General features: G+C 41.1%; 3 protein-coding genes across 4 annotated transcripts; all 3 read left to right on the forward strand.

Moving 5' to 3' along the window:
• Positions 1 to 1,390: 1,390 nt before the first annotated feature.
• On the forward strand, positions 1,391 to 6,508 carry LOC110178612 (uncharacterized). The gene is made up of 3 exons (XM_086838090.1): positions 1,391 to 4,438; positions 4,514 to 4,635; positions 4,706 to 6,508. The coding sequence occupies exons 1-3, from the start codon at positions 4,276 to 4,278 to the stop codon at positions 5,795 to 5,797; spliced, it is 1,377 nt and encodes a 458-aa protein (XP_086694216.1). The 5' UTR covers positions 1,391 to 4,275; the 3' UTR covers positions 5,798 to 6,508.
• A 289-nt stretch (positions 6,509 to 6,797) lies between these two features.
• On the forward strand, positions 6,798 to 9,037 carry Ugt305A1 (UDP-glycosyltransferase family 305 member A1). The gene is made up of 4 exons (XM_020945813.2): positions 6,798 to 7,625; positions 7,703 to 8,109; positions 8,179 to 8,291; positions 8,342 to 9,037. The coding sequence occupies exons 1-4, from the start codon at positions 6,973 to 6,975 to the stop codon at positions 8,942 to 8,944; spliced, it is 1,776 nt and encodes a 591-aa protein (XP_020801472.2). The 5' UTR covers positions 6,798 to 6,972; the 3' UTR covers positions 8,945 to 9,037.
• A 606-nt stretch (positions 9,038 to 9,643) lies between these two features.
• dib (Cytochrome P450 302a1, mitochondrial) lies at positions 9,644 to 11,923 on the forward strand. 2 transcript variants are annotated; one of them, XM_020945823.2, is made up of 4 exons: positions 9,644 to 10,358; positions 10,740 to 11,341; positions 11,401 to 11,598; positions 11,667 to 11,923. In XM_020945823.2, the coding sequence occupies exons 1-4, from the start codon at positions 9,803 to 9,805 to the stop codon at positions 11,784 to 11,786; spliced, it is 1,476 nt and encodes a 491-aa protein (XP_020801482.2). In that variant the 5' UTR covers positions 9,644 to 9,802; the 3' UTR covers positions 11,787 to 11,923. The 2 variants fall into 2 exon arrangements, with proteins under 2 accessions (XP_020801482.2, XP_020801484.2); XM_020945825.2 differs by lacking the exon at positions 9,644 to 10,358 and adding an exon at positions 10,607 to 10,657.
• Positions 11,924 to 12,474: the final 551 nt, after the last annotated feature.

A 12,474-nucleotide genomic window follows, 5' to 3' on the forward strand; every position in this document is an offset into this window, starting at 1 on the left:
ATGCAGATTTGTTAGTGCTTTAAAAACTCGCACAGAACAGCTTTCCGAATCAAAATTAATGCTATTTTGGCTTAATTATGATGTTTGGAATATATTGATTTTTCTATGAAATTGTCTGTTTTTATACCTTTTTTGCAGAATATAATTTCAGTCAGACGAATAAAAAAAAGTGAAGGAATCATTTGCGACCCTATAAATCATATATATTCTTGATCAAAATGAACAGGCGAATCTTATTTGGCATGTCTAAAAGATAAATAACATTTTCCGAATTTTGTTAAAATTTGAAATTTTCATAAGGGGTTACATCATGATTTTTTTCAAAAATCGACAAAAAATTGAATTTCTTAAATTTAAAAACTGAGTATGCAGATTTGTTAATCTGGTCAAAACAAGCATAGAGCAGCTTTCCAAATTAAAAATAATGAGTTTTTGGCTTAGTTATGAGATTTGTGAACTATGATTTTTTGGAAGAATTGTCTGTTTTTATACCTTTTTGCAGGGTTTTTTTTATTGTAGTCAAAAACTTGTAATTGCATCAACAAACTTGGCATGCAGATTTGTTAGTGCTTTAAAAACTCTCACAGAACAGCTTTCCGAATCAAAATTAATGCTATTTTGGCTTAACTATGATGTTTGGAGTATATTGATTTTTCTATGAAATTGTCTGTTTTTATACCTTTTTTGCAGAATATAATTTCAGTCAGTAGATTGAAACACAGTGAAGGAATCATTTGCGACGCTATAAATCGTATATATTCTTGATCAGAATCAACAGAGAAAGCTATTTAGTAAAAGTTTTGGTGTTATTAATAACTACTTAGCTACCGATTTGTTTCGGTTGCTTTTTATCTAAATTTTTTTTCAAGTTTGTGTCTTAAGTCTTTTGTATTTTTTTTAATTAAAATTGGAATTAAGTTTGTATTTCGTAATATATAATTTAAGAATACATTAAAATAATACATAGAAACCATTTAAGGCTGCTATTAAATTTCCATATTATATTATATATCATATTAACAAGATTTGTTTTTGCTAAATGAAAAAAGCGAACAAATGCAGCTTGTGAATCATCAAAGATTTTCTTCTACCCAATAAAGCAAAGTCTTTGAAACTAGATTTTCCACTCTCGATTTCTCTGAAGCTTCCTCACCGCAAGATTCATGGTCTTGGCTAAAAAACATGACCATTTAGAAGCGGATTTTCCAGCAACTTGGACAGGCATCCGCTTGCGACATGAACTAGATTTTCCGCTCTCGATTTCTGTGGGTTTCCATGCCGCATGATTCATGGCAGCCACCCATCCTCCAGGCGGAAGCTACGTAATCGAATTTGAAAACAGGGAAATAGCGAATAAATAATCATCGCAACATGCACTCCCTGGGAGGGGGAAGTATGCAAAAACACTCCCCGAAAAAATCCAACAAAACCAGCAAATCGGAACCAAACCATTGAGCGAAATCAAATACGAACCACATGTGTCGGATCGATTTGAAAGTCTCGATGGTTTGCCAGTATATGGGTTTCATTAGGTCTTTGTTCGTGCTCAGAATGCAGGTTGAAAAGATACAAAAACTAAAGCATTAAATTCGAGTTTTCCCCGCCTCATTTATCATCTCTGAGATGGTGAATTTGGAGCGGAGCGATCGTAATTGAAGTGGGTTTTAATTAAAAGCAAACTGTGATCAGAGCGAAGGTCAGCGACAATGGGGAGTTATGATTGCTTTATTTTTCTTTTTTTTTGGGTTTAGTATTTTGCAGAATTCTTTGTTCAGCTATTATTATTTTTTGGGGTCAGCCGAGCAATTTTAGGTTGCGTAAGTTACAAAAAAAAGGGTAGAGGAGGGGTTGTGGTAGAGGCTGTGGGGGTGATGATTGCGCAACGGCAAAAAAGAAACTCTTGTTGCTGTTTTGTTACCATTTCGACAGGCAAGTCTTGAGGGGAAAACAATAAAGTAAACACCAAATTGCGCGCCAAGGAAAACGTGATTTTCCACTTTTGATCGCGCCCAAAAGGAGTTCGCCACGTCGGGAGTCATCTTGCCAGGCGATTCTCACGTAACCGCCGCAGACTCCGCAGACTTTCCAGCAGAAACCTCAACCAGCAACAGCAACTGCAACTGCAACTGCAACATATGCTGCAGAGGCAAGCATCCGTCCAAACAAGAAACCAGTTGGATAACTGGCCAAGACACAGCAGAAAATTCTTTTAGTTAAGTTCGTAATAAAATGCCTACTAACTAATAGGAAAACTATAGATTAAATCCATTTAAATATCATGTTATTTTAGAAACAACTCAAAACTGAATTTGACTATTTACAGCCTTCAATTTATATCAGCCAACTAAAGCCTTTATTTATGCACATCTTTTATAAAGATTAAAATATGTAAATATCTTTAAGAGACAAAATATACCCTTAACAATTTCTTTCACTGCATTTCACTTACCAATTCGGGGCAGAAAATTTCATTGAGAGATCTCTCCTAAGCCTCCTCGCCGCTGGCCGGTGGCCACTTTTACTCTCGTTTTTGGCCAAAAACACAGCGGAAACAGTCGCAATAATTTGCTCGCAATTTATTTCGTTGCGTTAGCCGATCAAATAAATCTCCATCTGTGCTCGCACGAAGTTTGCTGGATACCCAAAGTAATAGATGTATAAATGGGCATGGCGACTGTGACTTCGACACGCGAATATCTCGCAAATGGGACGCAATTTGCTATTTTATTATCAACTAAGAGTTCCAAAGAAAAGTGTCAGGTTATATGTTTTTGGTAATATGTATACAAACTATTTTAAGGTGGTGATGTCATTGCATTTTCACAGGCCAAAGGAGTTGGGTTTTACAAGATTTTAAAGAACTAATTTCTACCTGAAGAGTTTTGGGTTCATTAAAAAGCTTATTTTAGTGAGTACAATATCAAAATTTTTATTAATTTGTTTACTGATTAAAGCCTTACTTTCTCATTGTTTATTATCGTAAATTTTGTTTACTAACCGGTCAAGAATTTCTTTAGTTCTCGCTCCTCATTTAAATATTTTTGAATGCTTTAGAAGAAAGTGCTGGGGAATTTTTACATATTTGTTGCTGATGTAATCTGCCTCCTTAGAATATGATTTATAACCACGTTTAGTCAGTGACAGGTGGTAGTCATTAGAGCGATAAATCAATGAGATAATTTGCAATCATCTGGAATGGGAGGGGTCCCCCCAGGGAAGTTCAAAAATATATATTCTGATTATTCAAAAAAAATGTCTCAGCAACAATTAATTAAAGTGCCATAAACTGCGTCGAACCATGTCGAATAATAATAAGCAAGTAACGAGCACGAAATTATAATAAAAAAAAAATACAAAATAACAAATAAAAATGTCAGCGGCAGCCGAAATTAGCCTCAGAGTTGATACACCCACAAAAACTCCTACACACCTCCCTCACCTGGTGAGGTGTTGGAAATTTATGACGGAATGCTGAAAGTAATTGAAGCGTAAATGCTGCGACGTGCGGGTGGCTTTACACATTAGAATAATTGGCCAAAGAATTTTAATTTCATTTCCAACCTTAACCATGAGCCAAGTCAAGACAAGTCATGCCAATCCTCTGTACCGCCAAATCGAGTCATCTGCATTACGCATACGCCACGTGAACCGGTCTGATTTTGTTATTGTTGATAGTTTAATGGTTTGATTTCTGTGTTGATGTTATTGATTCAGCTGCTGTTGCTGTTGCTGCTGTTGATGCTGTTGATGCTGTTGCTGCTGCTGTGGAAATGACAGCTCTGAAAAAGCACTTTCACATACTGCATTTCCGCACGCGGTCTGCCTGAATGTTGCACAACCGCATCTCGTGCCATTGATTCCTACCGGTCTAGTGGTGTCACCTTGACTCTGAAACGCGCCACACACTGGGAGAAATAAATGGGAATATTACCAACATAATCTCTAGTTTATTTCTTTAAAAAACTATCTTTAATGATGTACAAAAAACCAATGTTGAAAGTATCAGCAAAAACTGTTTGCCGAGTTACTTTACTTAACAAATAAGTACTCATAAATTGGCGACATTAAATATTACGAGTAGCAATAATAAACTTGATATTATTTTGCACTCTGCATAAGTTAGTTTGGTTAGTTGCCCCACCGGAAAGCAGCCTGCTTTTGGTTCGGGGCAACTTTTGCCGGCGGATGTGATTAGTTAGAAAAACCCAATAGTCGGGCGCCATTCCCCCAAAAACACAACTCATCGAACAAAACTTTCCTTTGCAGCTGGCACTGATGACCCTGGCAGCGGTCGTTTCTGGCATCTTTGGAAGCCAGGCGCCGAGTGCGAACCAATATCACATCCAGACGGATGAGGGACCGGAGCGGTACTTCCGCTTCCAAACGGACAGCGGCCAGTTCCGCAAGGAGAAGCGGCTTCAGGATGGCACCGTAATAGGTGAGTGATCGCACACATACATTATTTGCGAGGGAGTTCACTAAACTCTACGATTTTCAATTGATTTTATAATAGGCACTGAGGCCTGGATCGATGCAGCTGGTTATTTGAGGCAAAAGGATTATATAGCCGATAAGCAGGGCTACAGGATACTCAAGTCCAAGACTATATATGTGGGCGTGGGAAGAGCTGTTGAGGTAAGTTGAAGGATTATCAGAAAATTAATAAAGAGATCTTTAATATTACATTTGATTTCATTCCTTTTAGGACGCCATTAAATCCACCAAGGCAGCTCCAGCGCAATCGGGCGTCCTGGTTCATGGCGGCGGTGGCTCTGCAGGTTCCTCGGCCAACAGTCTGGGTAACTATCAGCGAGCAGGCTATGGCTATGTGTCCAGTACCACCTCAACCACCACACCGGCACCACTACCTGCAGCCTTGCCTCCTTTAGATATCCTAGAGGAAGCTGGCGTGGGCAAGCTGAACTATCTGCCACCGGAGCAGGCAGCCAAGATTGAGCCACAATCCCAACTAGGATTCGATCACTATCCAGATGAGTTGCCTCGGGCACAGGAACAGATATATCAGTCAGATATATCTTCACCACATCAGCCACTAGTGGACATTCATCCCAATGCGGAGCCTGTCCCGGAGCTGGAGCTCAATGCCATCAATGTGTACGATGCTGAGGCAGATCGTGCCTTTGGTCATGGTCAGTTTGGCTCTGTGATCAGTTCCACAACGGCCAGACCACCGGCTTTGGATATGTTGCCTCCTCTGAGTGCTCATAGAAGACGACTGCGTCCGCGTCCCACACCAGCTCCCATAGCAATTGTTTCTAGTACGCCTTCTCCCATTTCTGGTGGGGATTTGTATGGCTACTCAACGCCACAGCCTTTTGTTGCTCCAGCGTATCAGTACTCCCCGCCTGCCACATCCTCCGGCACTGGATATGGTTACTATCCACCACTGCCGCAGTCACCGTTGGAGGTGAACTCCTTAGAGTCAGCCCTGCTGCCGCCTCTGCCCTCTAGGGGCTACCGAAGGCGTCTACGTCCCAGACCTGCACAGAGCAATCACCTGGAAGGACTGGCAGCCTCCGAGTATGATGGCATAGCCAGCACCCGGAATGGCTTCCGGTATGTGCTGCCCAAGCAATATCACGAGGAGGAAACGAATCCTTCGGATGGAAAGCGAGCCGGTAGCTTTGGCTATGTGGATCCCTTTGGCATTCGGCGGGTGGTGTACTACAATGCCGCTCCCGGAAGGGGATTCGTACACCGGAATAACAACCAGTATGTGGGAGCCAATGGAGCGCCTTTCGATGAACCCGGACCAGCACAGCTGGTCAACGAATAGGATCATCGATGGGGATTTGTGTGGGTTGATCTCTGTGACACAAGGATGCATATGGATACAGGGTAGGATTAGGACCTGTAATAATCAACCCACCCATATCGAAGGTGCTGCACTTAACCCATTCCCCCGACCGAACGACCGACCCACTCGAAACGAGGCACCAAAACTAACCGTAGAACCTCAGCCAGGGGAAGTCCCCGCCTCTTAAGATTAACCTGTACATATAACCACCACGCTTACTCTACTCTACTCTTCCTTCCTGCCCGCACATTTACACACAAAGAAAACGACATCTGTGTTAATTAATTTAATGCTTAATCACATTTACATTATAACTTAATTTATGTATATCGAAACTATGTGCAATTAGCGCCTAGAATAGGTCTTTTAGGGGAACACACTCACACCGATGTTGAAAGTGATGGGGGAGAAATCGTTTCACGTATTAATCTTGCCATATTAACGAAAAGTAAATAAACAAATCTCTCTGTTCATCCATCCCTTGGTATTCCCCATAACAAAATATATATGATAAACTACGATTAAATCAATAATGATGATAACGATATTGATAACAGCTTCTTGGCCAATAGCTGTTCATTTAAGAGGAATGAACACCCGTTGCCTGGAAACTTTAGACTCTTAGTGCGAACCATTATTTTGTGTATTGTTAAGAAGTTTGAAGATAATAAATAATTATTTAAATTGAAACTGGTGTTATTATTATGTACAAAGGAATGTAAATGTTATTAGGGGATCCGCAAATGGTAAAAAGATGAAAATGTATTATAATGAAACAGGAAACTCACTTAAACTCTGACAGATTGCAATTGCTTAAATATTCCCATTATTTAAATCGAATAATAATATAATATATATTTTTCAGTAATATGATTTGATTTATTACATTTTTCCATTAAAATATCTTTAGTTAACAAAATTAAAACAAACATTTGCCGGAAAACATATTTATTATCAAGCAACCCTTGCCCAAAGCTTCAGTTACTTGTCATACTTTCATATACATTCGTCGCTCGTTTTCCTTTCGATATCTCTCGAAAAAAGCAAAAACCTTATCTACTCTACAAATCCATTACAAAAAACAAAAAGCAAATCTTATCGGTGCCGGTTAACCAGCAACAAACGTGACTCAGTGGTGAACAGAAAGTGGAGCAATGAAGACTGCTTTCCCGCTGGCCGTGCTCCTCCTACTGGGAAGCTTCTGCTACCTGGAGGCGGCACATATCCTCTGTGTGGTGAGTTCCGCCAAACACAATAATCCCGGCTGGTCGCGTCCGCTCTTTGATGCCCTTCTGGCCAAGGGTCACCACCTGACGGTGCTCAGCACCGCTGAGCCCAATAAAGCTCCCGAAGAGGGGCTGGTCTATTACCATTTGCCCAATGAATACGATCTGATGCAGAAGCACTTCATAGACAAGAGAACCGGAAAGTACCAGGAGATGGTTGCGCTTAAGCAGCTCCTTGTCTGGTATGAAGTCATCCTGGGCAGCTGCCGTGCCATGATGGAGTCCGATACTTTTAAACGTCTGCTTCCCGAGTTGGTAGCTCAAGGAGGTCAAGATTTTGATCTAATTATCGCGGATATCACTGAGGGTGCCAATTGTCTTTTGGACTTGGTTTCTGCCCTGGACACTGTACCTGTTCTGGGACTAAGTGCTGGCAAACTCACCCCGGACCTGATGGCTTTGCTTCAGGCGGAGGATACCATAAATGCGGCCAGGACTCCGCATCATCTCAGTCAGGTGTCCTGGAACATGGGCTTTTGGAACCGACTGCATAACCACATCATGTACTTGGGGGAGCCAATGTGAGTTATATTTAGGGAAATAATTATTTACTTATTTTAATATTTAAATATTTGTGATCTTATATATTCATCCTTAGAATCAACTGGCTTATCATTCGCCCCGTTCTCGATAAAACCGTGTCAACACATAAAATCTTTCCCAAATTAAAACTTGTTTTGCTGAACACACATCCTACGGTGGATTACATACAGAACCTGCCACCAAGCGTCGTTGAAGTGGGTGGACTTCACATTAAGGACGAGCCCAAGCCTCTGCCTTCCTATATAGAAAATTTCATGGAAAAATTCATCTATGGCATTGTGTACATTAATATGGAATACATCGAATCGATCTATCAGGGATTCGAGGCTATGGTCGATATGATTCACGACAATCCCAATTGTGGCTTTATTTGGAATGTGAATAATATGGAAATTCTGCCAGCGAAAATGCCAAATTTGTTAACCCTGCATGCTAATCAATCTTTGCAACAGGATATACTCGGTAAGAATATCTACTATTATTTATTTATAATTATTTTTAAAATGGCTTGCAATCTGGAATAATTTTCAGCTGCATCTGCAGTCAAGGGTTTCCTCAATCATGGCGACAGTTTCAGTATCCAGGAAGCAGTTAATTATGGAGTGCCCATGGTTGTTCTTCCCCTGAATTTGGAGCAGTTTAATGTGAGTAAAAATTATAGTAATTAATATACATTAACCCCTTTGCTTTGCAGACTGCTCAGCGCGTAAAGGAACGCAACTTGGGCGTAATGGTTTCGTCCAGCGAATTCCATCTGAAAACCTTGTCTGAGGCTCTCCATTCGATCCTCGATGTTGACCTCTTTACCACCGTTTTGTACCGTGCCCAGCACAAGTTCCGTTCCCGTTTGCAATCCCCCATAGAAATCGCCATTTGGCATGCAGAGCAACTTATTGCCGATCCTCGATTCTTCAAGAATGTGGAGACCATTGACCAGAACTTCTTGGTGGCTCACTCTCTGGATGTCCTGGCAGTGCCGGTTGTCCTCATTTTGGTTTTCGTATTGAATTTAGTGCACGTGATCTCCAATATCGTAAAAGCCTCCAAGAAAAAGGATCTTAAAAAACGCAGAAAGGTAAAGAAGGTGGCCGTGGAAACTGAGCCCGCGAATTTGGAACAAAGCAGCGATTTAATAAACGATTTGCAGCAAGAAATGATCGAAGGTGAGAAGGAGTTACTAGCCAGAAATCAATCGCACATTCCAGATGAAGAAAAAACCAACTTGAATGAAAATGTAGAAGAGGATTTATTGGGCATCCAAAAAGAGAAGACTCTGCAGGACAAAAAGGAGGATTAATGAGCAGCTTTCTCAGATTGTTTATAATTTATTAAATATTAATACTAAAGACCTTATAAAGACTGGCAATAAATAAATGTAACAATCTCCTCATTTCTTATAGATTTTATTTTTATTTTGACACAGTTTCAAAACAAAGTGTTGATTTAATTTATGAGTTTGCGAAAAGTTAACATATGTCATAGCCTTTTTTGGGTCTTAACCTATATTTGAGAGTTGCCTTTTTTGGTAGATAGTTCATTTAAATGTTAATTCAGTCAAACGTTGGGAAATCTTAAGCTCTTCTGGTAGATCAATCATTTTTATGTGTTTAAATGGTGGGATTAGTCGTTTTAATTAGTCTCATTTTTAAAGATACGGATATCTAAGAAATTGTAAAGAAATTGGTATACATTTGCAGTTTGCAATTTAATTATGGGGTCGTGAAATATTCGCATTGCTGGAATTGATTTTTTTTAAATTTTGATGCTGATCAATAGTATATATACTTTATATAGTAAAATATCCGGCCTAAAAGTATACCAGACTATATAAACCTCACTCTCCCGATATTTATCCCATTCAAACTCTCTTCCAAGTGAAGAGTGTACCAAAGAGCACATTCCTCTTAAGAGATTACCAGCTCAGGTAGACCAAACTGTGGTAGATTCACCAGGTAGGCACCCAACCTCAAGGCCCGAGTTTGTTTTTATTGCTTTTGCGACAAGTGAAACAATGGAAGCGATCCATTCCCTTTGCAAAACCCAAATGCTGAGCCAGCAGCAGCAATAAAACCCTGAAGTTCCGAGCTATCTTCAGTGCATTTCCAGAATTTGCCGCGAAAAGACATCCAGAGAATTCCCGAAAGAACCCAGAGAAATGCTAACGAAACTCCTAAAGATTAGCTGCACGTCGAGGCAGTGCACCTTTGCCAAGCCCTATGAGGCCATTCCAGGACCTCGTGGCCCCTTGGGTATGGGCAATCTCTACAACTATCTGCCGGGAATAGGATCCTACTCCTGGCTGAAGCTACACAAGGCCGGGCAGGATAAGTACGAGAAATATGGAGCAATTGTCAGGGAAGTCATAGTGCCCCGGCAGGACATTGTCTGGCTGTACGATCCTCGGGATATTGCTTCGTTGCTCAACGAACGCGATTGTCCTCAGCGGAGGAGTCACCTGGCCCTGGCCCAGTACCGTCAGAGGAGACCGGAAGTGTACAAGACCACGGGACTGCTGCCCACCAATGGTCCGGACTGGTGGCGCCTTCGTGCCCAACTCCAAAAGGAACTAAGTGCCCCAAAGAGTGTGCGTAGCTTTGTTGGCCAAGTGGATGGAGTGACCCAGGAATTCCTAAGATTTCTCCAAGAGTCACGGAATGGCGGCAGTGAGGCCATCGATATGCTACCCAAACTCACCAGACTGAATTTGGAATGTAAGTTCGAGATTCGATCACAGATCGGATGGAAATTATAGATTCTATAGTTAGGATTTGAAATGCAGATTCTCAGTGAAGCAATCTCCGGTGGAATTGAATTATTTCCAGCAAGGTTTTACATTATAAATACCGTTGCAATGTAAATGACAAAGTCATGTTAGTTTTATAAGGCTGATTCAACCAAAACCTGCAGAGTTAACTGCTGACGTCGAAAGGTTTAAATATCATTTGCTCGGCGATTCAGTATTTAAAGTTGTTCAAGACATTGTCAAGTGTAGAAGTACTTTTGCGGTGAAGTAAACAGTTGTGCAGATTTTTAGTACAAGGAATTGAAGGAGGTTTTTTACTAACACTTTCCTAAATAATCCCTTTGTATAGTAACCTGTCTGCTTACCTTTGGAGCCCGCCTGCAGTCTTTTTCCCCCAAGGAACAGGATCCGGAGTCCCGTTCCACACGTTTGATGCATGCTGCGGAGACCACAAATAGTTGCATCCTGCCCACGGATCAGGGTCTTCAGCTGTGGCGCTTCCTGGAGACGCCCAGTTATCGGAAGCTAAGCCATGCCCAATCCTACATGGAGGGAGTGGCTCTGGAACTTTTAGAGGAGAATATAAACAAAGGATCAATAGGTTCCTCGCTCATCTCAGCTTACCTCAAAAATCCAGAACTGGATCGCAGTGATGTGGTGGGAACAGCTGCAGATCTGCTCCTGGCAGGAATAGATACCACCTCGTATGCCTCAGCTTTTCTGCTCTATCATGTGGCCAGGAATCCGGAGGTACAGCAGCGACTCTACGAGGAGGCCAAGAGAGTGCTACCCAATGCCAAGGAGAAGCTATCTGCAGATGTCCTGCGTACTGATATTACATACACAAGGGCTGTTCTCAAGGAATCTTTGCGCCTCAATCCCATAGCTGTGGGTGTGGGCAGGATACTCAACCAGGATGCAGTTTTTAGTGGCTACTTTGTGCCCAAGGGGGTGAGATATAAATTGGGAATTAATATTATACTAAATACTATATAATGTGTTATATATAGACTACAGTGGTAACCCAGAACATGGTGGCCTGCCGGCTGGCCCAGCACTTTGAGGAGCCTTTACTCTTCAAGCCGGATCGTTGGCTCCAGCACCGAAGTGCTTTGAATCCCTACCTAGTCCTCCCTTTTGGTCACGGAATGCGAGCCTGCATTGCCCGTCGCCTGGCCGAGCAGAATATGCACATCCTTCTCCTTCGGGTAAGTGAATAGGAATCCTCTCCAGCTTCTTACATACTTATTCTTAAATACCTTTATAACTCTTACAGCTGGTACGCGACTTTGAACTGATTTGGAGCGGTTCCGATGCCGAGATGGATGTCAAGACCTTGCTGATTAACAAACCCGATGCTCCAGTTCTCATCGAGCTGCGACCACGTACCGAATAAGTTTTAGATCTAAGTCCATTTTGGAACACTACTTCTTGAGAGAACACAGACTTATTATACAATTTTTAAATAATTCGTTTATTAATTGTATTAAATTAGTTTATAATTAGTGTAAATTATATATAACTAGACTTGCATTTAATGTGATTGAAAGGCTGCGGGTGTTTTGGTCTAAGTACTAAAGAGAACGACAAAAACGGCATTCATTGAAAATTCATCCAAAGGTTGATGTTTTCCAAATACTCGAACAAATAGGGCTGTCTTTTGCTCATAAGAAATGGGGTTCAGAGATTGTTAACCAAATGCCTCGGAAACGAGTATTTTGTGCTCCTTTTTTGTATGATGACAATCCCTCGTGTATGTAAGTAATGGTGTGTTGTGTTGACTAAATATTCCAGTACAATGTTTCGTTATAGATATATGGGGATCGTTAGCATATATATGGCTCTATAAAAATGGTCCGACCAAGCCCCTACCATCTCAGTGTCTTCCCGTTTGTTGTCTCACTGCACCTTAAGCTCAACTCGAGTGAAAACCGCGTACATACATCAATATATATATAAACTATATAGTCTACTACCTGTGTCGCTCTTGTCCCAGTCCAAGTTCAAGTTCAAGTCAAAAATATATATATTTATATATGGTTGTTGGGGGGCAGGTTGCCTGCTCTATATACTGATACTCCGTA

Source organism: Drosophila serrata, unplaced genomic scaffold (genome assembly GCF_035046125.1).
Source record: "Drosophila serrata isolate PLE 108 unplaced genomic scaffold, ASM3504612v1 contig_346, whole genome shotgun sequence".
NCBI classification, from domain to species: domain Eukaryota; kingdom Metazoa; phylum Arthropoda; class Insecta; order Diptera; family Drosophilidae; genus Drosophila; species Drosophila serrata.